Source organism: Sinohyriopsis cumingii, chromosome 14, assembly GCF_028554795.1.
Source record: "Sinohyriopsis cumingii isolate HCF-2022 chromosome 14, ASM2855479v2, whole genome shotgun sequence".
NCBI classification, from domain to species: Eukaryota; Metazoa; Mollusca; class Bivalvia; order Unionida; family Unionidae; genus Sinohyriopsis; species Sinohyriopsis cumingii.
The window spans coordinates 46,719,969-46,747,966 of NC_142974.1; the positions used below are offsets into that span (position 1 = coordinate 46,719,969).

General features: G+C 35.3%; 1 protein-coding gene across 1 annotated transcript in view; it reads left to right on the forward strand.

The window, feature by feature from the left end:
• The first annotated feature begins 17,004 nt into the window (after positions 1-17,004).
• LOC149783701 (endoplasmic reticulum-Golgi intermediate compartment protein 3-like) overlaps positions 17,005-27,998 on the forward strand; it is a 70,415-nt gene continuing 59,421 nt past the window's right edge. Inside the window, exons 1-2 of the mRNA XM_089931943.1 lie at positions 17,005-17,212; positions 22,517-22,675. Coding sequence (XP_089788069.1) covers positions 17,116-17,212; positions 22,517-22,675 — 256 coding nt within the window. The 5' untranslated portion in view covers positions 17,005-17,115. The remainder of the gene's footprint in view (positions 17,213-22,516; positions 22,676-27,998) is intronic.

The window sequence follows — 27,998 nt, forward strand, 5'->3', positions numbered from 1 at the left end:
TTCCTAAAAGATTTCGTTGTAATTTAGACAAAATGCATAGAGGGCAAGCGGAACACTTTTTCCGCACGAGATTGGATTTTGAAGGGGAAAAAAGGGTAATTTTTATCTCACATTGCGTCGAATAACTAGTGTGAATGCTATGGCAAAAAAAGAGAAAATGCATTACATCGTCTTCATATAGGACAATTATTTAAATTGCATAAATTAATGCCAAAAAATATCAGAAAAATGATTATGTATTTTTAAATCCTAACTTTGATCGTTAATAATTTATTAACTTAGTTCCATATATTCCATCATAGATTATTACCTTCATATTTTTACATAATATACATTTACCTTTTATGCATATGACACATTTTTTAATACAAAATGGGCCCATCACGATTTATCACAATCTACCATAATCCACTACAATCGACCACAGTCTACTATGCAAATACTGCAATGGACAACAATCTTCTATAATTAGGCGTGAAAATTCCACAATCGACCAGTAGATATGCCCGAGTCCACTGCAATGTACCACAATCCACTACAACGTACCACAACTGAATATGAAAATACCACAATCTATCATAATCCACTAAAATCGATCACAAAATAATAGAAGATATTTAGCTGCATAAACGTCCACATATTCATGCAAACGTTGACATTAATCAGATCACTTGAAGTGGAAATATATGATTACACACCTGCAATCCATCCACATACAAATTAAAGTTTAGGTAACTTTTCAATCCGAGTAGCAGTTACATGATCTTGCCAATATCATCACTTTCTCTACGTGATTTTTTGCGAGGATGCTGATTATCATAGAAAGGTTATATGGCCAGTATTTTCTTGCATTATATCCCCTTGCATCTGCCCTGGCTTAACCAAAAAAAAAAGAACACAAAGGAGATACCAGGAAGAAAATATGTTACAATATAGAAGAAATTTCAATACTGGGATCAATATAAAAATGGCATTACGACTACAGACAAGCTGTTAATAACATGTGGACATATGTTTGCTCAAACGGCTGATTTTCTGAGAGAGAGAGAGAGAGAGAAGCACATGCATTATCCAGTTTAATTTTTTCAAAGAGCAAGAAACTCAAGCAGATTTCATCAATAAATTTTAGGATGTTATTTGTGTTAGTAAATGTATGAACTTCGTGTTGGGTCTTACTTTAATTTGGTTACGTTTTGACTTGTATACATTTTGATTTGAGTACGGTTTGACTTGTTGAGTATGTTGAGGTTTGGGCAGGTTTGGACTTGCGTCCGATTGTGGCAGATTGCTGTGGATTGTGATAGATTGTGCGGATTATTATAATAAAAAATATTATACTTATTTGTAAATAAATAAATATATAATAAATAAATATATACTGGTCTACTGTGGCCTTTTCACTCCTGATAGTAGTAGATTTGGGAAACTTGCTGTGAATCATGGTAGATTCTAGCGAATTATTATTATTATTATTATTATTATATATATATATATATATATATATATATATATATATATATATATATATATATATATATATATATATATATATATATATATATATATATATATAAACTCGTCGATTGTATTTTCAGGCTTGATTGAAGAAGGCTGTGGTCGATTGATGTATGTTCTTAGTCTATTGTAGTGGATTGTGGTGGATTGTAGTATATTGTGGAAAATCCTGTTGCCGCACACTTAAACATCGTTGATCACAATGAGATATCTTTCCTAATGAACATCAAGTTACATTTATCTTGTCCCATCTTCGCTAGCCAAAGTTCCAATATGATAGTTACACCTTGGCGGATCGAAAAGATACTGTGGTGCTATTTCATAGGGACATCCATACCAGAGACTTAAAAAATGGTACTAACAGCTGCCAAGCTTGGCGTTCAGCATTAAGAGGTTAGTGTTAGGACTGGTCGGCCTGGTGTCAGGATAATGTGACTGGGTGGGACATCATGCTACATGCATGATGCCGCAGTGCTAGACATCGCTATAAACTGCCATATTGCAGACATCGTAGCGATATGACTGCAAAATTGTTAAAGCTACGTTAAAAAATCAAAATCACATCACATCACATCATAGGGACATCTACTGAATTTAATGAGTTGCCTCCCTTAGTATGTAATGCAACCTAACCAATATCGTGGTGCATTGCACATCGGCAGAAAATGGTGGGGGAAATCGACTTAAAAAGGATACTTTGGAAGTTTAACTCCAAAAGTGTGACTATGTATCAGAGGGAAGACATTACAGGTTAATTTGAGTGAAAGGTATTTGTGCAACACGGACCGGCACTGGAAAAACGCTTATTTATGAGTCCATTCAAATTGTGTGCTCTCCTTGTCTTGATAATGTAGGAACAATATTCAAATTTGAATAACTTAATTTTGATTGGATGAGGTGGCTTGCAGCTGTATTCAGTGAAATTCAATGACGCGAAGCACATAAATATGCTCGATACGCCAAGGTGTAGATATGGTAATCACATCGGAACCTTGGCGAGCGAAGATGATTTTGTCCGATCATTGTATTATGAGGCTTACAGAGAACATGATTGTTTGTTACTTACTGGAACAAATCCACGTAACCCACGATCGCGTGCTATGTTGCATTAACTTCGTTCTGGTATTGATCGAATTATGTATGAGAAAGAGTTATTATATAGTAGATAAACCGAGAGTGAAGTTACGATACCATTCAGTCTAAACCGATTAGTTCCATATAGGGTGTCTCTTATGCGAACTAATTTAAGTGATTTACGCATGCGTTTCAAAGATGCTCGAGATGAATTTCTTGTAGACAACGCCCTTCATGATTTTACCACTGACAAGATCGACAGCATCGTGATAATGAAGATTGCACCCCGTATCATAGTACACGAGGACATTATATTATCTACTATGGACGAATGTACGATGACAAATTTATAGCGTTAGAAACTGATGATTGCTGGATCATCTGGGATAAATCTGAATTAATCCGTGGGCAACGTCGTCGAGGACGAAATTGTTCTTGATTTGTCGATGTTGATATCGTCAGGAACATTAACTGGATAAAGATTATCCCTTCACCGCAGTTCTGTATGGAGTTTACGCCATGAACGAATCAAAAGTTGATAATTTAAATTTCGTTGGCAATCCGTCTTCTCTAGCCAAGGTTCCGATTGGAACCTTGCTAGCGAAGATGTCGGCAATCGTATGTTATAGCATTATAACAGTGCGGTTAGTGGACACTGATGAATGCAAATAGGAAAATATACAACTTTACAATGAATGGGAGGCTAATATTCGACTACATGGCGCAACTATCGAAGACGTAGCTGCACTTAAACGGGACAATAAACGTCGAATTATCAAAACGATCACCGGTGAATTTTTCCATGATTCAAAATAAATATCAAGATCGTAGAACATTATTAAATATAACGTGTACGCATGAAATCCCACGTTGGTATTTTCGGTGCGTCGCACAACGACATATTTAAGTCTCTAACGCCCTTACTCCTGTAACAATACAGTGTCGGTTTGGTTGTTTCCTAGTGACCTTTTATCCTTAAACGATAATCAGATTGTGCTAGCCTGTGGAGTCTATTTCAAACCAGAATATTTACATCATATTTACTCAGAGAAGCGCGTAAGTGGTTTCCAAATTGTAAAGAACAATGTCATAGTATCGAAATTCATTTTTACAACTGCGCCAGTTGCTGCTTCTGTAACGCGAAATACGTCTATTACGCCAGACAAAAATGGAAACCAAAACAGATATCGTTCTTTAAAAGCATTCAACAATCTTTTGTTGAATCAGATTATGGAGGTATTTAGAATGCCAATTAATAAGTCGTAGATGTTATAAGTGTCGACATGGTCCCGTATAATACAGTTTTTTCGAGGATGGTGAATGCCAACTGTCCATCTCATGATTTGGCCACCCACGCATGATCTCATACGAATGCCTATCAATGGACCTCTTACCGACGTTGGTCTTAATGGCTTTGTTCAGATCAGCAGTTTTGAATTTTCGCCAGATTGTTATCCGGTTATTCCTGCGTGGTTTGAGCGTCGTTGTAATCCTCATCGCGAACATAAACTAGCACGAAACAAAAAGCACGTTGTTGTGCTCCTATCGCATTGATAACGTTTTATGTCTGATCCAGAAATATTCCTCTCGATGTGGCAGAAGATATAATTACACAAATACCCATAAAGAAGTTTGGCCGAAAGACCGTCGACAAATGCAGCCGCGGATGAAATTTATGTGCTCGTTATTATCCATCGACAAAGTTTTAATCCTCAATACATCCATTCAATGTTCGCTTGTGAAATCATCAATTTGCTCTCGTTGAGACACATATTTCATTTCGACGCCGTCAAATTTATAACTAATTCATTCTATAGCGAGTGTAAATATCTTCAGTTGTTGGAAAATATTCCTGTGGTTTATCCGCTAGTCACATAATGTTGTTTGTTTTCTTTGTCAGGATTAGCAATGGTAATGACAGGTACGCTGTACAGACTTTGGAGAATGAAATAAAAGCAATTACATGCACTTGGTGACACAGACTGACGTCAGCCTGGCTACATATTTCTTATTCCCGATTCAATAAGGATTCAATAACCCGCTACCGGTTCAAAAGAAATATTGACAAAGATCGCGGAGAGCAATGGAAGAAATAGGAGGGTCTTTATTTATTATTTATTTCTAACGGCATTATAAAACCGTTACGTCTTTCGACAAATTGAAGCCAAAGTTTGCAATGCATGAACCTCTGTCTCGTTGGCTACTTATTTCCAATTTCCGATTCAGTATGGAATAGGCTGCCACGTGGTTATTTCCGATTTTAATAGAAAAATACTACTTCAAATACGAACTCTCTTCGGGGCATTCATAGCTTTTATTCTTTTCCAAATGTGCAAATAAGAGTATTCATTTTGGTACCAGTGCCATACAGATATGTTACAAAGAGATAACAAAGTATATGAAAATTTTAAATAACGACTCGATTCTTTTCTTAAAGTATTTTCATGCGAAGCTCTCTTTAATAGTTTTCTCTTTTTCTTTAGGGTGGTTGTGGATTATTTTCTTTGTTTTTTTTTTTTTTGTTTTTTTTGGGTGTGTGTGTGTGTGTGTTTGTTTTTATTTTGCATGGCATCTCCTCCAACAGTAGGAAACGTTTATGGAAAATTTCGTTGAGGTTGTTTCGAGAAATAGGTATATACATACACGAGAGCAGTAAGAAAGCCACAAGGAGAAGACACCTTAAGTTCACATATAGAACAAATCCTCTTTAAAGGAAGCTGACACGGACCCAAATTTTATCTCTAGTAAAACTTTCAACCCACACAAGAAGTCTTGACGAAATTAGTCTGGATGAAGCAGAGTAATATATAATTGTCTCTTTGGGTACCGGCTATGTATGGGAGGTGGATATGGGACCGATTTCATCATAAATGTGCAACAATAGCACCGCTACATAGAGAGCATTTCGATTTCAACCCTTATTTGACAGTTTCTAGATTGGGACAACCTCAACATTATGGAAATTTTAGGGAAACTTCGTTGATTTCTATTCCGAGAGATAGGAGCTACATATATGGAAGCCATAACAAACCCACTCAAGGGATTACCTTTGAAGGTCATATATGCACTCGACTGTCAACCCCTAAAAAATTATCCTGACATGAATCGTTCTTTGGTATTTTAAATCTAAGGTAATGTTTGACACACAATAGAAGCATTGACAGAGTTCGTCGAGAACATCCAGTAAAAAAAGGAGGTTCCTTATATATACATGTAATATTAAACCAGTGCAGTGTGGACCGATAACCTCTAAACTTTGGAATGCGTGAACCCTTCTTAGATAATTTTATATATGAGATGCTGTGCATGGAAAGAGGAAATGGCACGAAACACAAGTGAAATAAATCTGACAGACATATCCAATGAATGTATGTAATACATCTTGGGGGTTGTTTATTTGTATTTACGTCTCCGTTAAGTGCATAATTAGAGTTTAATGATGTTTTGTTTTGTTTTTTGTTTTTTGGTTTTTTTTTTGTTTTTTTTTTTTGTTTTTTTTTAGTGGAAGTAGGTGATGGGAAAATATTTATCCAAACGAGTAACCAGCCAGTTGAAGTGACATCATAACGTAAACATTCACCAGACTTTATGTTATCATAGATTATTTTGTTAAACTTGACCAGACCTAATTTTTCAACCTAGGGATTTTTATGGATATTTACGGTATATGTGTTTTAGTCATTTAAGAGAGGAATAATTCTACATTAAGTGTTTTGGTCGTGTCTTGTTGTGCTTGGGGTGAAGTTCTAATATTCGACTTCGAAAAGCTTACTAATGAATCATACAAAGATGAAACTAGATCTTTAGCCGTTAAATGATAAAAGAAAATAATTTGTCGTATTTTCATGTTTAAGAACCCTTCTGTTAAAATAATGGAAACAATGGACTTCAAGACATACTCACGCGTGTGTCTGGCTCGCTCGGTAGTGGGACGCCCTCTTTCAATAACTTTGACAGAGAACCTTCTTTGAAACTTTTATCTAGAACTGGAGACTGTCAAAGAAGGGTTCATATGAAAACAAAAAGGAAGTGATTACGTCATTGAAAAGTTTCATATAATCGGTCGTCCCTCTATATCCAGCTTTATGTGGCTGGTAACAGTAAGAACATTCGTATTTCTCCGATTGGGCTGGACTATTTGTCTCGTCTCATATTATTCTGGTCGACGTGGACCACTAGCTATGAATGCCCTGAAGAGTGGTCAAGTCTGTAGCATTTTTTGAATCGACAATAAGTAAGGGGTAACCTATTCCTTTTAGAATAGTGAGTTAGGAATAAATAACCAACTCCATATAAAAAAATATTGTTGAATCGGGAATAAATAACCATTTTTCTATTCCTTATTAAATTGGGAATAAGGAATAAGTTACCAGCTTGAGTACAGTTCCATTGTGTGTTATCAATGCTTTATATAAACAGCTTTATGTCAAGGTACATAAATCAATGACAAAGCTAGTCCAATCAATGAGCCCTCCATAACAATGCAAGTTTAACGGATTATGTATCGGGCTATGATAAAGAGTGATTGGTTTTACGTTTCTGTATTGTGCTTGACCATTTTGCTTAGCTTACAGAACTTCAGGAGTTTTTCTGATTATTTGCTATTTAGAGACTCACTGGAAAAGTTATCACTCGCAAAAGGTTGAAAGAATTTAAAATTTCAGTTTCTATTTTACATAATAAACTTTCATTTTGCAAATATGCGAGCGCTAAATTTCAAACCCTGAAAAGATTAGCTTCTTAGTCGTCGTTGGAATAGTTACAGTAAATTTACTGCTACAAATAACGAGATTACTGCAACCCTATCCCAGTTAGTCCTATCGTAACAACAAACTGTAAACACATACACTCTTTACATCAAAAAATAAGTACCTATTAGTTAGAAAATCATGAACAAGTATTCTAGAGTTAAATTTGAAACCTGAATAGTACGTGTTGTTGGTATAGTCGTCGCAGTAGCAATAGTTGTAGTAAGCTGTGGCTGCTGATGATGATGATATTGTCTGTACTCATAAGTTGCACACAATACCTGTTAAGTATTGCCTGTACTCATAAGATCCACATAATACCTGTTCAGTATTGCATGTTGTCATGAGGTCCACACAATACCCGTTTAGTACAGACTGTACTCATAAGGTCCACACAATACTGTTAAGTATTGTCTGTACTCATAAGGTCCACATGATACCTGTTCAGTATTGCCTGTACTCATAAGGTCCACACTGTACTTTTTCAGTATTGCCACTACTCATAAGGTCCACACAATACCCGTTCAGTATTAACTGTACTCATAAGGTCCACACTGTACTTTTTCAGTATTGCCACTACCCATAAGGTCCACACAATACCTGTTCAGTATTGTCTGTTGTCATAAGGTCCACATAATACTTGTTGAGTATTGCCTGTTGTCATAAGGTCCACATAATACTTGTTGAGTATTGCCTGTTGTCATAAGGTCCACACAATACCTGTTCAGTATTGCCTGTTGTCATAAGGTCCACATAATACTTGTTCAGTATTGCCTGTTGTCATAAGGTCCACATAATACTTGTTGAGTATTGCCTGTTGTCATAAGGTCCACATAATACTTGTTCAGTATTGCCTGTTGTCATAAGGTCCACATAATACTTGTTCAGAATTGCCTGTTGTCATAAGGTCCACATAATACTTGTTCAGTATTGCCTGTTGTCATAAGGTCCACATAATACTTGTTCAGTATTGCCTGTTGTCATAAGGTCCACATAATACTTGTTCAGTATTGCCTGTTGTCATAAGGTCCACAATACCTGTTCAGTATTGCCATTACTGTTTCTCTGATTGTTCTCGACCAACCTGCTCTTTTGGGAGTCAAACATATCCCCAGGTACAAAATATCAAAGAACGATCCATATCCAGATAATATTTAGGGTTGTACTGTAGGGTACATGTATGAATTTAAGTCGCCTCAGTGTGAGCTTTGTTATACAATATATCTCGGAAGCGGCCTGATGAATTTTCTTTTAACTTTTCCGACCGTTGAAGTAGATCTATTGTTAGTAGACACGCTGAAATCAAAATTCTCTAAGTATGGATTCAAATAATGCAAACGTTTTCTATATTTGCACTACACTGCAAAAACAAACAACCCACCAAGAACAGCAGCAGCAATAGTCATCCCTGAATTCAATATACAAACGAGATCCAGATTACCTGACTATTGCTCCATTTACACCACTGAATTCTGGGCTATACTTGAATCACTACAATGGATCAAAGACAACTAAATACCTAAAGCAGTCATTATAAGCGATTCCCTAAGCGTTATCAAGTCGATCCAAAATCGCATTAAACACTCTAGGGAACAATTCCTCGACAGAGCATGCCAATTAATCAACGATATCACCACAGCACATCAATTAGTCGAGCTCATGTGGATACCGTCGCACATTGGAATCTCTCTGGCAACGAAACAGCAGACAAAGTTGCAAAAACCAAACTAGGAGATCAAAACTCTATCAAGCTTAACTATAGCTTTACAGAAGCAATAAGCTTCGCACAAACATATATAGACCAAACATGGCAAGATTTTTGGAACTCCTCCACAAAAGGTAAAAAGCACCATGAAACAAAAAAAAAAAAACGTAGATAGGAACATACAGCTACCTAAGGGTACATATTTAGAACAGAAAACCATAAACAGGATAATAACTGGAAAAACTAAACTAGCAAGCAGTTTTGGAAGGTTTATAGGACCAAAACCAGCAACCATTAACTGCTTTAACTGCCACACCACCGAAGATCTACACCACGTATTCAATATATGCCCAAAATATCAACCCGCTCGGAAAATATTTATCAAAAACCAAAAAGAGATTGGATCACCAAACAAATACCCAGAGTCACTTATGGACTCTAATAAAAAATAAACAATCAGCATATAAAAATATAAATCAATTCATAGACTCAGCAGGACTAAAAAACAAAATATAATTACGATCCCCACAAAACCAAAAGACCCAGTAACTAGCTAAATAAATTTAGCAGCCAACACATAAAAACCCATAACATATCATTCAATTTTATAAAAGTATTAATAAATAATTCACTTACGAAGCACCTATAAAAAACTAAGGAAACCGCAAAATCGGATGTCCTAGATGTCCTTAACGAACCGAGTAATCAGCTTGGATTCCGGTCCTAGATGTCCTTAACGAACCGTGTAATCGGCTAGGACTCCGGTCTCTTGCTAAATAAAGTATAAATAACATTCAATCTCTAAAAACATCAATTAATAAATAACTTAAAGAGGTAATATCTAAAAACTTATAAATAACATAATGTAGGAAATACACCCTAAACACCTCGACTAGTAATACCATAATAACCTTGAAAATCTCTCTTCATACATGATATCTACTAAGAACCTCTATAAACAGCATAGAACATCCCCCTCCTTTTAGAACATTTTGAAGAAGAAGAAAAAATATTTTAAAAAATCGAGGAAAATAAACCAAACAAACAAATCAAACAATAAAAAAAAATATTTATGTATAAAAATCGCAAGAAACACCAGGCAAATGCAACAAGAAACCAGCGATGTAAAGCAAGCAAGACCGTTCCCGAACTCTCCTTCCCACTAATGACAGCCAACCATTCAACTGTAGGGACTTTTATTGACCCACAGACTGAAGCCAAACTATCAGGGTTCCTTGAATCCATAAAAGCCTGGGGGAGGTGGCACCATCCCCTTCCCCAGGAACAACTAGCAGGCTGCGGTGCAGTCAGAAAAAAGTGGCACATACACAATTGTGCGCACGTAACTATAATTAAACTCAACAACAACTACACTGTGCCCGCTTTTATACACAGTACCCCCTTATTTCGCCAATGCCTCTCGACAAAATTCAAGACTTATTTCGTGTTCGAAAATATTCCTTGAGTTAACATCTCACAGAAAGGTCAATGTGCCAATTCTTTAAGGAGGGTCAATATCAATAGTAAGATTTAGTCCACGCACGACCAGTGTTATACTCTTCTGTCCCAATATGCATTTCATCCCTATTTCTCGAAATCGGCTTCACGAATTCACTTCTTACGTTTGCGAGTCTTCTAACAGATCACCAATTAGGAACTATCTAACGGGTTGAGGTCAATATTCTCTAACTACTCGTTTATGCATTGTAAAATTTGGACGTAGATTGTCTGTCCACATTATAGTAATTCAATACTGACGGTATCCGTAATGATCCTACGATTTTTCTGATCTCGTCGAACTTCCATGGTACTGTTTTGGAGGTAAGATATATACCAATATAAAAACTGTCAAAGAACAATCCATATCGAAATCTTTTAAAGCGGTAGAATGTAGGGTCCATGTATACAGTAGCGTACTAAGGGGGGGGGGGGGCTGGGACGGATGGGCAGTTGCCCCGGTCGCCCGGGGCGCCAAAAACGCCCAAAGAGGCGTTGATATAAAATCCTCTAAACAGAAGTTCAGTTAAAACAAGTTGTTGTTAGAGCTTTTCTACAATGTATCTATATTGTGGCCCTGGTACACATATGTATCTCCGTATTTGGCCAATTCCTCTTGAACAAATTCGGTATAACTTTTATAGGTCTATGCTATCGCGAGGGATAAAATGCCAAAAACTTATCCATGTGGAGGTTCTTAAATGGGGGAGTGTTAGCTCTCATGTGTTTAAGAAATATTTAATCCATTTATGGTCTTTGCAATAGCCCCCCCCCCCCCCCCCATTTAAGCCTAGATCTCAAAATGAACTATATACATTTTCCCATAACCTACGCTGATGCTTTAACATATGCCTGGCTATAAACTTTCAAACATGAATTGAAATAAGTTTTAAGAATGATTTCACGTATAATTTTTTTTTAGATATCGTCTGTCCTTACTGTAACGGTTTTATACTGCCTGTATCAACAAGGTCCATCCTATTTCTCCGATTTCTTTTGGCGATTTTTTTTGGGGGGTGGTCCAACGCATCCCTAGATATCTCTCAAAGTAGGGTCTATATCAAAATGATTTGAAGATGGGCTGTTTCAATCAATCAGTAGTGGACTTGATATTGTATCCACTTGTTTGCTTTTGTATGGCTTCCATGTATTTAGCCTCCTTTTTGTCGAACTCGGCTCCACGAGTGTTAGATAACCGTTTCCTATTGCTGGAGCTAATCTCTAACGAAAAGAGTTGTTGAAATAAAATCCTGTCAGTTGTGGTTTAACTGGTGCAGATTTATCGATTGAATCTGAACACTATATGTACCTTCTTTGAATAGGTGGCACCTATAAGAACCCACCTGTTTCTCTGATGCTGAAAACAACCACAGAGATACAATCTCGGATATGGGTCCAAATCGAAATCTTTTCAGGAGGATACGTCCCATATTTGCACTTCGGAGGTATCATGGCTATATCTCGCAATCCACTCGACGATTTTTCCTCCGTAACTTTTCCTTCTGTTGTACAAGATCTATAAACTGTGAAAGAGGGGTTTAGATGACAATACTTTATGGAAGGGTTCACGTCACTGAAAATTTTAGTTTAATCTGTCATATCTCATTATGCAGTTTTATAATGCTGGAACCATTTATTTCTGGTAGTTCTCAGATTGCGCTAAATTAACTGTTTCGTCTCAACAGGTTATACGAGTCGAAGTGGACCACTAAGCTATGGATGCATTGAAGAGTGTTCAATTGTTTGGGGTTGAAATCGCAATAAGCACGGGGTAAGCTATTCCTTAGTGAATCGGGAATACGGAATATACAACCAACTCGATGTCAGATGTTTGAGTCGGAATAGATAGCGGATTACTTATTCCTTACTGAAGCCGTAGCTGCTTACTACTGAATCGGATATAAGGATTAAAGAACAGAATTGATATTAGTGTTTAAGTACGGTGCTTCTCGTAAACGAAATGTGTTTAAGGCATGGTTTCTATATGAACTACTTTTTTCGAGTTAATCTCGACTATTTCATCCCACAACTCTGTAATTAGTGTAGATGATCTTGCCCGGGTGAAAATACATTTGTACTATTTGGATGATTGTTGAAGGTGGTGGAGCTCGAATGATTTCAAAACTTTGAAGTCAGAGTATGGATTTTACGCTACAAAGCACACGCTATTCTAAGTCATATTAAAAAAGGTAGCCCGATGTTGTTTTCGGCTTAATTCCATTTCTCAGCGCATGATAAGTTATACGTGGCGCCAATATTGCAGGTGGAGGAATAATCCGAAAAACACTGTAACCATCACCGACCCACGGCAAGATTTCTCACTTATCCACATTGGCTGAGCCCGAGACTCGAACACATCTACTGACTAATATAGTGTTATTGACCAGCACCCACATCTACTAATCAACCCACACCCACACATCTATATACCATATCCACCCTCTACTCACCAGCACCCACACAAATCAGAGAAGCCAGTGCAATTCAGCTGGTTGTGCGTCGGGCTCGCAGTTCAAGTGTGACGGGTTTGTCCATTGGAAAGACATAGTATTCCCATTTCCTCCGCATGATAATAGCCAGTACTGTAGTGAATTTGAGTATCACTAAAACCAACGGGCCACACAACTGACTACAAACTAGTTTTAGTGTCCAGTACTCACCATTATTCAATACCACTACTATACGAATTAAACATTGCGGGGTTCTATTTTTATTGAACAGGATGGAAAGAAAAACAAGCACCTACTTTATGACAGAGATTAGCTTAGTTTTACATTCTAAGACAAACATCATTGCACGTAGTTCCGGTGGCTTTTAAAACCTATCACCTTCATTTAGTTATTACTCAAATGAGGACTTTAAAATTCACTTATCTGCGAAATTAACGAAAACGACAAAATAGCAAAGGCTACGTACTTTGGAAACTATGACAGTGACAGTACAACAATGACAATTTTGCAAAACACAATGATTATGGATAATTTTGCAAAAGACTTGTTTCCGAATTCTTGCAAAAAAAAATTACTTGCTAAACTATTACTAAGATTATTTGATTCACCATAACAAATCATCATTACATAATAAATGGGCCACATTATTTGGAACTATTTTTTCGAATCTAGTATATATACCTGTCTCCCAAGTTAGTCGGCGCAGGAATAATATCCAAACTTTCGAGGGTGCTTACTTAGAGGCGATAGTGAAGATTGTCTAAGAAGGGTGTTGCAAAATATCCAGTGGCAGGTTAATTCACTCTGTAATACAGTTTTCGAGTTTGTTCTAGATATGATACGTCCAGTTAATTGCTACCTATTGTACTGCGCTGTTAGAGAGAGAGAGAGAGAGAGAGAGAGAGATTGCCACATGTCAAATAAGGTCAGAATTTGGCGTCAAGCGAGATTATTGTGTACGTTCAGGTTGTTACATCATTTATATTTGTCTCCATTAAAAATAGCAAATAATATCTGAGATCGAGGCGGCATATGTTTAAAGAGATCGACACACCCTTGCATTTTTATTACAAAGAAAAGTTGTTTGAACATCAGACTTCAGTAACAAATATATATATATATATATATATATATATATATATATATATATATATATATATATATATATATATATATATATATATATATATATATATATATATATATATATATATTAGTTTAGTTTATATATCATGCTTTACCAACTTGGAACTTTAATAATACAACACTCGGTCGACAGTTGGAATTTGTTTTTTAGACATCCAAATGTAAAATCATATAGTAGGGTCTAACATTGTTCTGTAAACAGTTTACGGAGAGAAGAAAAAGTATCTTGTTTCAAGCGAAGAGATCACAAATTTATTATTTTCTTTAACTGTCGGTAATAGACCACCGTACGTTTGTTTTATTATTTAAAACAAAAACCAAAATTTAACCCACCTGGTATGAAAGAGAAAAAAACCCCAAAAAACATACACCTTGCGACCAATTTAGAAGTTGTAACATTTTTATGGTTGTTGACAGAACGTATAAGTGCTGAACAAATGACAAATATTAGTGATATTAATTGTGGCTGTTGTCTGTAATTAAGCCATAATGTCACAATTCCATACGATGCCCTAGTGACATTCGTCATGTTATATATCCATCGGGTGCTACATCATCACAACCATGGTAAATTCCCCTCCATCCACCCCACCCCTTACGTTGAAGTTCTATAACGTCATCCCTAATGTTAATTTTCCATGGACTCATAGTAACATATGTAGACTTAAGTTACTAAGTTCCCGTATCGATGCCTTATACTAGTTTTGTGAAAATAGTGTTCTGATAAACTCTTAGTAATGCTGTTTTCCATGACCAGAGAGAGAGAGAGAGAGAGAGAGAGAGAGAGAGAGAGAGAGAGAGAGAGAAGATGAAGAAGAAGAAGAAGAAATTCAAGCTCTCTTAAAAGTGGTGTCACTTATGACGGTGTAGATATGGCTGCATCTTGTGCCATATGGCAAGCGGAGGTACGGGAATCCTGTAAAGATACAAACCTCTTTGAGATTCTGACGAACGGACTAATTTTATTGAAATACTCAACATATAAAATTACATTCCAGTATCAATCTACATAAACTGAAATTACATATATAAGAGATGCATATAAAGCTACGACATTCCTTTACTTACCAACATAATACATTTGTGTAATTTCTGCCTTTTAAAATACAATGCAGATAATTAAATATCGAATAAATTCACGACAGCTAATGAATCTAAAATTTAATATTTCAGACTAATACCGCAATCATTTAATAGAAATATGTTTTACTGAATTTAATCTCAAAATGTCAACATATTAAACTCTATTATTTAAAGAGTAATTTATTTCTGAATTAACTATTACTGAGTGTGAAGTTGGTAGCGAACGTCATTTATATAAAAAAAATACTATAACCAATAATACAATTACAAGTAAATACAAGTTCTTCAAACATGTAAACTTTCCAATGCATTTTATTAAAGAATAGTAAAGAAAAATATTAAAATGATCCAATGTTGCAACATACCCATGTTAGATTAACATCTTGACACTAAAATTCACTATAATATAGAAGAAGAAAAAAAGAATCGTAGGCAGACGGTACCTTACAAGCCTCTTTGAGATTCCGACGAACGAACTAATTCCTCAAACAAATCTCCTCGCTTTTTAGGAGGTTTCTCAGGACGCAGCTAAATATGATCATACGTCTAGTTCTTGAGTAACGCCAGAATCTCAAAATGAGACTTCATAGTTTCTTACAGACTACCGCAATTTTGCTACATCAGCTTATCTACCCACTCAGAGGGAATTTTCCGAATTCGTTAGTTCAGCGACCTACACAGCTTACCGAGTGCATTTTTTTTTTTTGCTGACTTACGATACAAGAAAAATGTTTAGTGCAAGAGAGTTTTGCCTTTTTGCTCATAAGGGCGCAACCTTTATTAAATAGTATATAATTGTAATACTGAAATAAATGAATTTAATCTCATTATATTTTAATGGAAAATTACTTTAAATATAATTTAATGAAAAATTACTTTTAATACTATTTAAAGAAAATTTTAATCTTATTTCTTTTACTAATAAATTCTGTCCTAATACTAGTTACGCTTGATTGTAAAATGTAAGAAAAGGGCGTAGCTCCGAAAAAAAAAGTCGTACATGTAAGTTTTCCGGCAAGTTGCTAGAGGCTATTTTCCCCCATTTTATTTGCAGTTTCGATATACTGAAATTTCGAAATGATCCGTCATTCATAGGGTGCGTGGTTGAAAAACTAGGTATTTATCCATTATACGGTCACAAGGTTTAGACTATTTTTGTTTCCTCGAAATACATAATGTGTATACACTTAACTGTGTTTTTAAAAGGTATTACCGAAAGTCTTTTGTTTGAAACATTCAGTCCCTTTTTATTATTTATTAAGTGACTTAAGTTTTCTCATAAGGTCGTAATGCGTATTCATATAAAGACTGATTCATTATGTAAGAAAGTTTGCCTGGAGCTTCCCGTGGTTTATACACAAATATATTGACCGCCTTTGTATATAGCCTATCACCTGCTGAAAATTGGCGTTAAAACCCAAATGACCCCCCCCCCCCAAAGAAAAAACGCTTTATAGAAAAGAGCAACAACAACACACACACACACACACACACACACAGAGTATATCATGATATAATCATGTATCGGGATCATCATACAACTCACATGTCTCATCTCTTTAAAGTGTAAACATGTTGTATAATTTTACGATTTTGGCCCAGTGGAAAAAAAAACAACACTTTCTTTGTTTCTTTTCCATATGGCAATTTTAATTTATAAAATTAATAAGTAAGCAAAGCTTGAGTGAGCGATAAGGTTACAGACTGGGAATCTGCGAATTTGTTGTTTAGCCGCCATGCAGCGTAAATTGATTATCTCCCTTGGATACTCGTTTTTTTGGAAATAGGTTGTTTAATTCCGCTTTCAGACGCTCGAAATTTGGACACGTTTCACGGGTGGTATGGATGAATAATTCCAAATTTATGAAGTCGACCTGAACCTAATAGTCTGTCCAAAATGCAAGCTAAAGATGTTCTGGAAAAATTACGGCGTTTCGACGCATATCCCAAAACTTTAGAAGATTTTCGAGTGAAAACTTACGGTGGAGCTGCGGGTAAGCTAATCTACCCGGTAGAATATTGTATCCAGCTTGACCTGTCATGTTTCATTAGTACAAACAGCTTACAAATCTTTCGATTTTGTTTGACAATTGAATGTTTGTTTGATATACTCATGACGTTAAATCAGCTACTTAAAATTCACTTTCTAGAACTCGTATCATTTACAGCGTTATTTAATTTCGATGAAAGTGACTATATAGCACAGGGCAGCTGAATTAGGCCAGTCAGTTGAATTCGGCAAATACAAACTTTGTTGAGTTTTATGCATTACTAGAGGCTTGGACCTATCACTTGCATATATGGTATAGGGCTTGTAAAGTGTTGGCGATAGTAACTGGTTTCACAAGCTTATAGTATGGATTACAGAAGTCCAACAACGTAAGACACACATCACCCGATATTTTTGTTGGAGGGTGGGTGATGGGTCCTACCGCCTAAATAACGTCGCTGTGTAGCGTGTTTTGATGTCGACTAACAGTATCACAAAAATTAAATTTCCAGAAATATCACGCACAACTAGCAACCAATAATGACACTTTTTTTTACAAAATAAAGTTATAATGTTTTTGTCAGACTTTCCTTACACTGATGTCTTTTCTCTAATGAATTGAAATTCTCACAAAAGAAATGGACCTGTTTTTAAGTTTCATTGACCTACATTCATTTGGCTGGAAAGTGATGAAAGCCGGGAATGCTGAAATCAGGTTAAGTTGAAATATTCTTTAACACAATGAATAAAAATATATTATGCCTATTAGAACTGTAAAGTAACGTTTTGTTTCTTTCAAGAAACATATCTGTCACATCAATCTACATAAACATAATTCAGCATATCTTGACTACTGTCGCATTGCAACAAATTCAAATGTATGTCAATGGAACATGAAAATGCATCCATTTGCTAGTGTCATATTTTCATTCCGCCAGGATAAAGACAGCACATTAAGCATATTAATTACACATAAATTAGTGGAAGAGTGTCGCTATATGCTGCTAAATGTGTGAGATATTCCTGAAACTTTGACTACTCGGTTCGATGTCAACGACATCAGAACACGCTATACAAGGCCTTTATTTGGATAGTAAGACATAGCACTAAAACAAAACCAACATGTGCTATGTCTTACATTGTATGTCTAGGGTTACTGATTCCAATTGGTCTTGTAAAATCAGAGGTCTTGCTAGGATTTTAAAACTCTAAGTCCATGACTCATATTTTGATAAAAATAGGAGTCCCACCATCAAAAGTTGCAGTCCCTTCTTTCCTACAGAATCAACACAGACGTGAGTGCATATATTTTTAGATGGAGAGGGTTTCATAATGTAATCACACTGTAATATAGCTTCATTACAACAGTCCATTGACAGGATCACACATTTATGGTTTATTTATTTGTACACATACTTGTAGTAATTTTAGGCAAATAGTATCTGATTTGCTGTTTTTCCCCGTATTTTCACAACTTCATGTCAAGTTGCTATATGCTGCTAAATGTGTGAGATATTCCTGAAATTTTGACTACTCGGTTCGATGTCAACAACATTAGAACACACTATACAAGGCCATTATTTGGATAGTAAGACATAGGACTAAAACAAAACCAACATGTGCTATGTCTTACATTGTATGTCTAGGGTTACTGATTCCAATTGGTCTTGTAAAATCAAAGGTCTTGCTAGGATTTTAAAACTATAAGTCTATGGCTCATATTTTGATAAAAATAGGTGTCCCACCATCAAAAGTTGTAGTCCCTTCTTTCCTACAGAATCAACACAGACGTGAGTGCATATATTTTTAGATGGAGAGGGTTTCATAATGTAATCACTCACTATAATATAGCTTCATTACAACAGTCCATTGACAGGATCACACATTTATGGTTTATTTATTTGTACACATACTTGTAGTAATTTTAGGCAAATAGTATCTGATTTGCTGTTTTTCCCAGTATTTTTGCAACTACATGTCAAGTCAGACAACAGCTTAGACCTTGAAGCGCATCTCGCGAATTCCACAACATAGCATTGTCCTGTATGTTTTTGACCGACATAATTTGCACTTTAAAGTTAAATCTTTAATAAAATAATACTTAGGCTTTGGTTTCAATGATTAGTATATTTACCCAATGATTTAAGAAAACAGACACTCTAATAAACTGGTACATCCCAGACTTAGCAAAGTCTGCCATTATTTCCCATTAGGCCTACTGGTTCACTTACAGTTTCAAACTAATTTTATGACAAAATAATGTATAAGAGGAAGTTAATATATATCCAGATCACCAATTCTGATCTTAAAACACAAGTTTATTTGTTTTATCATCAAAGGATAGCATGCAGGAAATTGATAGTAGCTACCTTACTCGGAAAAGGGTTTGTTTGTCAATGTAATTGATATAAAAGCTAGGTCTAGCTACCAATGCCTTGATGAATACATTTTGCTACAACACTAGAACTACCTGGGCTAAGGCGAGGAGCATTTAAAAAAAATATGGTATGGTCAATCAATGTATCTCTTAAATAATCACAGGGCAGCCGCATGGGAAGATGTAGATACATGTATTTACAGTGATTGAATTCAGAGGGAAAAAGACCCAGAGATGTACATGTGGTCATTTATAAAAGTACATCAAATAAACAACTTTAGCTTTCGTTATTTTGTTAATTTCCGAATGTAGAGGAATAAGCAGTGCATGTAATCTCAGAATCAAGACATGTTGAGACTTAGGCAAAATGCTATTTGTAAGTGGGTGACAAGTGGCCTAAAAATGTAAACTTCGCCTTCTTCTGTTAGGAAAGCAAAAACAACTTCGCACTGTGATTATTTAAGAGGTACATTGACTGACCATACCATATTTTTTTAAAATGCCCCTCGCCTTAGCCCGGTTAATTCTAGTGATGTAGCGAAATGTATTTATGAAGGCATTAGTAAAAAAACAGCAAATCAGATACTATTTATTTGCCTAAAAAGCTATATTTTAGTGAGTGATTACCTTACGAAAACCTCTCCATCTAAAAATAGATGCACTCAGTGTCTGTGTTGATTCTGTACAAAAGAAGGGACTGCAACTTTTGATGGTGGGTAGGGCATAACCGACTTTTGATCCGGAAATCGGATTCCACCGGATAGTATGAACTTCCGATTAATCGGAGTCGGACAAGGCAGGAACGACCGATTCGGATAATAAAAATAATAAAGTTGAATTTCTATAGCACCGTGTCTAAAACTGCGTGTCATTCGATAGTGCGTTAATAAAGTTAAATAAGAAGTCAGAAAAGTCCAATATGGTCAACACAACGGGGTGAAACGATAATACTTGAGTTAGACCGAAAGATTTAAATTTATTAAAATATATAATACAGTCCTACCCGTTTATGTCAACATCCTCAATAATGAAGGCATAATATTGAATACATTGACACATGCTAATGAGGTATTAAAAGAAAATGATTCTTACAATCGTAAATATAAATAAAGTTAATAAGGAAACTTTCACAGCACAATAAACTTGTTTCAATCACCGATCACTTTGGAAAATGCAAGAATCGATCAGATTTCATTGCTTTTATTTAAGTCGCCGCAAGAGGCCAACTTTATAGGACCAAACAAAAGCCTGTTTTATTTTTATTTGACCGCGACATTAAAGCATGGCGGCAAGATCAACTAATTGTTGAATAAAGTACAGGATGGAACTGGCCGCTTGCCGACATAAATGATTAAGGCGGGAAAATTAAAGCCTGGCGGCAAGATCAACTAATTGTTGAACAAAGAATGGGTCGGAACTGGCAGCTGGTCGACATAAATGATTAGGCGGGACCCTTGTGACATCGGTGTGATATGCAAAACGTGTGTAACACGGTTTAAAAAGTTAATTTGAAAAACCTTTTAATTTAGCATTTCCGATTAATTGAATCATATCCGGAATCGGAAAAATTTCATGCCCAAAATCCGGAATCGGAAATCAGTAGAAAAATGCTAATCGGTTATGCTCTAATGGTGGGACTCCTATTTTTACCAAAATGGGAGTCCTGGACTCCTAGTTTTACAATCCTAGCGAGACCTCTGTTGCTCTATATAGGAAAAACATGGGATGCATGTTTTCATTGTCTCTTTTATGCATTTGAAGTAATGAAGAAAACATAACATTTATGTAGTTAAGGTACTGTAACAAATGTTTTGATATTTGACTTGGTTGCAAATTCCTGTTTGTTGACAAGAAAACTGCAAATTTGGACTTCATGCTTTTATTAGATTTGAACTTTTTGGTCAGCTTGTGGAAGACTGTCCTAGTGTTTAGGGAGAAAGAAATTATAAATATGTACTAATGATACGTATGTACCCATTAAATATCCAAAAGTTAAAACCATATTTACTATAAATATTGGGACATGATAAAATAAATTTTTTATTCACCTAGGTCATATGTCCCAATACTTAAGAAATGAAACGTTGCAATAAAATAGATAAATAAAATGCTTATTTGATAATAAAATGAAAGAAACTAATCTTTTATTGTTTTCAGTTATCATTTATTCCTCCTGTTTTACATCATGAACATAAACAAAAAAAGATGCATTCACAAACTCCGTATATATAGCAGAAGCATCCATACTGTAAAAATACTTTAAAAATTAATTTATGGTGTTCCAATATATATATGGTAAATATGGTAATTATTTCTTGAAAATGCATATTTCAAAATACCTTGAGTATAACTACTTGTACAGTGCATGCAACAATAATGGGAGATCATCAACAGTTATGGATCATTTTTACATTTGTTGTCACTTTTCATGCCAATTACTACATTGGCCAGGATATTTATGTTGCAGTCATTTACCATAATTAATTCCTAAATCATAACAAAAGTTTCATTTATGAGGATGCTGCCAGTCTAATTTAAGTCTGTGAAAGGGAAGTACATTCTTCTGACTGAAGCAACAATTTAGCCTTGATCTGAAACATATTTCCAAGAATTGCAGAAAGATTGAAATAATTTCTCAGGTAAAACATTTTAATTGGGTATAACTTTAAAATTGTATTTTTGGGAATTAGGCATATTATTCTTTATTTAAAAAGATGCAGGAATAGTTTACAAATTGACATTAATGCATCCATGCTAATATGAAAATAACACATCAGTCTTGTTACAGTAGATGGTAAATGAGAGTTATTTTCTGTAGAAGAATGTACCAGTTAGTATTTGAACAGTTATAAAAAAATTTTTTTTTCAGGTTACATTTTAAAAAAAGAAAAATGTGATTGTTCATTATGTTGCATTCATTTAATATTTCAGTTACAATTGTCAGTGGCATCATTATGTTTGTCTTATTTGTGTCTGAGTTCAACTACTTCCTTGCTAAAGATGTCCAGCCAGAGCTGTTTGTTGACACTTCTAGGGGACAGAAACTGAACATCAAAGTTGATATAACTTTTCCCAAGTTACCGTGTGCATGTAAGTATGATAATTAACAATAATAACCACTAACCTTAGTGTGTAACATAGCTGTTATGTCCAGATTTCTATGTATCATTTATGGAAGTCCATTAAGTAGACAAGTTTTTCAGGAATACTGGAGTCCAGCATATAAAATTATAGACCTTATCAGGTGTTGAAAATTCAATAACCCATGCTCAAAATGTCATGTAAACATTTTATGTGGCAAAATGAATTTCAGATTACTCAATTAATTGTGGGCAAGTGCTTATTTAGAATTTACCAGTGCATCTTGTGAATGTTCTGTCAAAGTATATGTTAGACTTTATTTTTGAAGGTATGCTTTGTACCTGAAGTTTGTTTTCCATTTGTTATGATCAAGCTCATACAAACATTATGCTCTTGCTCTTCAGTTCTAATAAATGTTTACCATAGAGAAAACAACCAGGTCTCAGTCGTGTAATTAGTTTAAGAAGTGTCATTGGATTTTAGATCATGGACATCATTGACTTTTATTTTTCTATAATAGTTGATCTTATAATAGTTTATTCTTTGGTGAGTAAAACCTTTTAGAACATGAGTGACTGAATGAGTAAATTTTTAAAATAGTTGTCAACTCTCTGCTTATTTTTGATTCTGAGAGAGCCCTGGATAAGAAATCAAAGTCCCTGTAATTGGAAACTGGGCACTTGACACAGGTATGCCATCATGGCAAACAGATCGAGTGTTTTAGGTGCCATAAATATGGACACAAACAAAGACTTTGTCCATCAATGTATACATATTAGGAAGCTGGCAAAGAGGAGAATGCCAACGCTTCATTTACAAAAAAACTAAATGTACCCAGTGGGACTCTTGACTCTAACTATTCAGTGGACACTATTGTAGATGCAAATGTAAATGGATTTTCAGGGTTTGTATGTGACTTTGAAGATGCTAATATATATGAACATTTAAATATAGAAATAGGATGTCAGAATGATAAAAGCAGTATGGAAACAATCTCAGTGAGTACCCCATTGCATGATGACATACATGTAATTGATATGAAACTAAATACAAAAGGTTTTAACATAGGTCACTTAAATGTACAAGGTATAGTGGGAAAGATAGACCAGATTAAGTTAATGTTGTCTTCCATGGAAAATAATATACATGTTTTAGGACTCACTGAAACCAAATTAAATGCTAACCACAATGATGATCTATTTCACTGTCAAGGCTACAATAAACCATTTCGTAGGGACAGAGAGACAGCGGGGGGGGGTCTTGTTGTATACATTAGGGAAGATGTAAATGTAAAAAGGCGACTTGACTTGGAGTCACATGAAATTGAGAGTATCTGGGTGGAAATTTTTCAAAATAATGCAAAATCTTTCCTAGCTGGTTTCATTTATAGACCACCTTCCTCCAAAGCATTTTGGAATGATAACTTTTTGAAACAAATAGAAAGTGTTCTAGCACAGGAGAAAGAAACATATATACTCGGAGATATAAATAAGGACCTTCTCAATACTCAAATAAGGAACAACTGGATGGAATTTATTGAATCATTAGGCCTAGACCAGCTGGTAAATGAGCCTACAAGGGTAACAGAAAAATCAAGCACTCTTATTGATCACATTTATACTAACCTACCAGACAATGTGGCTTGTGTTAATGTACCAAATGTTGGTCTTAGTGACCACTATCCTACTATTTTGACAAGAAAGGTTAAATGCAAGAAAAATAAGAAAAATACACATAAAACGATCACTTACAGATCGTTCAAAACTTTTAATGAAGAACAATTTCTCAATGACCTATATAAAGTTCCATGGAGTATGATCCAAAATTTGGATGACATAGATGAAGCCATGAGGGTGTGGACTGACTTATTTATGGATGTAGTATCTAAGCATGCATCACTGAAAGTACATCGAGTAAAGACTGATTTTCAACCTAATTGGCTTACTACTGAAATCCTAGATGCTATGAAAACACGAGACAAATTCAAGGCTATGGAAAACCATGCACAATATAAAGTATGGAGAAATAAAATAACAAGTATGATCAAAAAAGCTAAAAAAACTTATTATCAATCATTACTTGAAAACAAAAAGAGCAACACAAACTCCATTCGGAAAGTCTTCAATGAACTCACTGGAGGAACGCACAAAAAACAGACAAATAAAATTCACTCACTTCTGGTAAATGACACCATAGTCACTGATGAAACTGACATTGCAAATGTTTTCAATGATTTTTTCATCAACATTACCACAAAGTTAAAAGAGCCAGTGATAGAAAACAACTTTAATGAACTGAAAAAGTTCTGCAGCAGTAAAATCTCAAAGGAGGTATGTTTCTCTATCCCACCAGTGTCAAAAAACTTTGTTAAAAAATGTCTCAGTGAACTTGATACCAAGAAAGCTACAGGACTTGATCAGAGTGGTCCACGACTCATTAAATCTTCTGCCTTTGCTATTGTAGATAGCATAACATTCATAATTAATTTAAGTATTGCAACCTCATCTGTCCCCAAAATATGGAAAACTGCAAAAGTAACTCCTATTCACAAATCTGGTTCTAAGGATGATGCTGATAACTACCGACCAATTTCAATACTACCAAACTTGTCAAAATTGATTGAAAAACATGTCCATGACTCATTCATGTCATATTTAACCAAACACTTGCTGTTACACCCTAATCAATCAGGCTTTAGACAGAACCATTCCTGTGAGACTGCCTTGATCTCCCTAACTGATAAATGGCTTCAAGCACTTGACCAAGGTAGAATAATAGGAACTGTATTTGTAGATTTCAGGAAAGCTTTTGACATGGTGGATCATGAAATCCTTTTGAAGAAACTGAAAATCTACCAGTGTGATGAAAGAACAATTAGATGGTTTACTTCATACTTAAATGAGAGAACACAACATGTTTACATAAATAATGTTCCGTCTGAACCTGAAACAATTAGATATGGAGTACCACAAGGCTCAATTCTAGGTCCACTACTATTCATTTTATTTATTAATGACCTACCACTTTTACTAAGAGACTCAATATCATCTACAGATCTCTATGCAGATGACACAACATTGTCAGACATCCAAAACACAAAGCATGAGCTCGAAATTTCTTTACAGAATGCACTAAACAAACTGGAAAACTGGTGCACATGTAATGGCATGGTGGTAAATACTGGTAAAACTAAAATATTACTTATCTCAACACAGCAAAGAAGGACAAATCTTGATAGTGATACAAATCTGCAAATAGTCTGTCATGATAGGCTACTTGGTGTTCTGGTAGATAATAACCTATCATGGACTGAACATATCAAACATACCAGTAAAAAAGTCAATTCAAGTTTATGGCTTCTCAGTAGGATAAGACATTTTCTCCCTGAAAGGCACAGGAAACTATTTTATAACAGTTACATGCAACCCTATTTGGACTACTGTAGTACAGTATGGGGTAATTCAAATGATAAAAACATAGCAAAGCTGGCACATCTTCAAAAAAGAGCATTTGGGCTAATATCAATCCAGAAAGAAAGCAAGGACAGTTTAGCTGGTAGGTTAAAAATATTACCTATTAAAGACCGAATCTGTTTGAGAAAAGCCAAATTAATGTACAGGATATCTCAGAATAGTGCTCCTGAATATTTACAATCACTATTCCAGTATAGGCTACCTGGTAATACTCCCCACCTGCGATCCATGTCTACCAAACAGTATAAAATTCCCAAACCAAATAAGGAGTTATTTAAAAAAAGTTTCCAATACTCTGGAACTCTGCTCTGGAATAGTATTCCAGCTGAGATTAGAAATGCCCACTCTATTTCCTTCTTCCAAACCCAATATATTCAGTGGCTTCAGAGATGCAGCTTAAATAAATAAATTCCTTTGTATGAGGGCCTCAAGGTAGATTAGTTTTTAGCTAATTGTGTTACCCTCTTTAAATAAGGTCATTATTATTATTTATTAGGGATTTTGATTACCTTGAGACCCCTGACTGCTCTGGTGACCTAATTGATTTGAGTATCCACCTTAGATGTAGGAGGTCGCGGGTGTGATCTCCATCTGAGTCATACCAATGGTATTTGCAGCTGCCTTGATTGGCGCTCAGCATTATTATGTTAGTGATAGGACTGGTCTTCCTGGTGTCAGGATAATGTGACTGGGTGGGAAATTATGCTACATGTCTGCGGAATGCTGCCCCATTGCTAGATATCACTATAAACTGCCACACTGCAGATATCATAGCATTGTGACTCAAATTGTTTAAGCTACATTAAGAATCAGAAACACACAAAGTACCTTGTTCTCTGCACACTTTTCATAAATTGTTCTATATTTAAACATACACCTCTCCCTCAATAACTCATGCACAACAGGGTCCACAAACAGACTGCTCTATAAGTGAGGGTGCGAGTTATCGAGGGAACTCCAAAAATTGAAAATATCCACTTATACATCAAGAAACTTATGAGGTTGGGGTTGGACCTGGGCTGTTTAATGACTGAATCCTCCTTTTACAATCATGTCGATAATAATTGTTAATAACACACTTTTTCTAATGAAGTTGTTCATTATTCTGTACAAATAACATTTATTTTTCAAAATTTCCAACATGTAAAAGATTGTTCAGCTGGTTTCAACAACCCTCACATGTACACGAAAACGTGTAATATGTCACTGCTTTTTGTTTTGTTGATCAGTCTGGTTCTCGAAGTGGTATTAAAAAGTATACTAGCAGGTCAGGAGTCAAAGTAGCCAGAAACTAGACTATCTGTTGATATACCACCAAACAAGATTCATTTTTTCTCCAAAACTACCGACATTTATTTTGTGATACAATCGCCTACGTCGAAACTCAATTTTTGTATTGTTCAGTTAGTACAATAGTGATGTTGTTGATGTTGTGATGTCACTGAAAGTAATGGTGCAAATTCTTATCATCCTTGAGGATATCTCTAAGTGCCAGTTCAGAAATTCTCGGAAAATTGCTTGTTTACAATGTCTGTATCTGTGAAACCAAGCTCTTTATTTTACGAAGTACAGTAGAACCTGTCTTGAAAGACCACCCCATCTGCCAACAAATAATGGTCTCTTAAAACAGGTGGTCTCTCATAACAAGTCACAACATTATATAATCAATAAATCGGTGCATGGTAGTCCAGGTCTCTCAAAAAAGGTGGTATCTCATAACAGTGGTCTCTCAAGACAGGTTTTACTGTATTTGTTTCACTTGGTTGCTTTGCTATCTTTGATCACAGTTATGAAAGAGCCAGTTAATTAAAGGTAGTTTATGTTACATACACAATAAAATTTATAACAGTATTCGATTG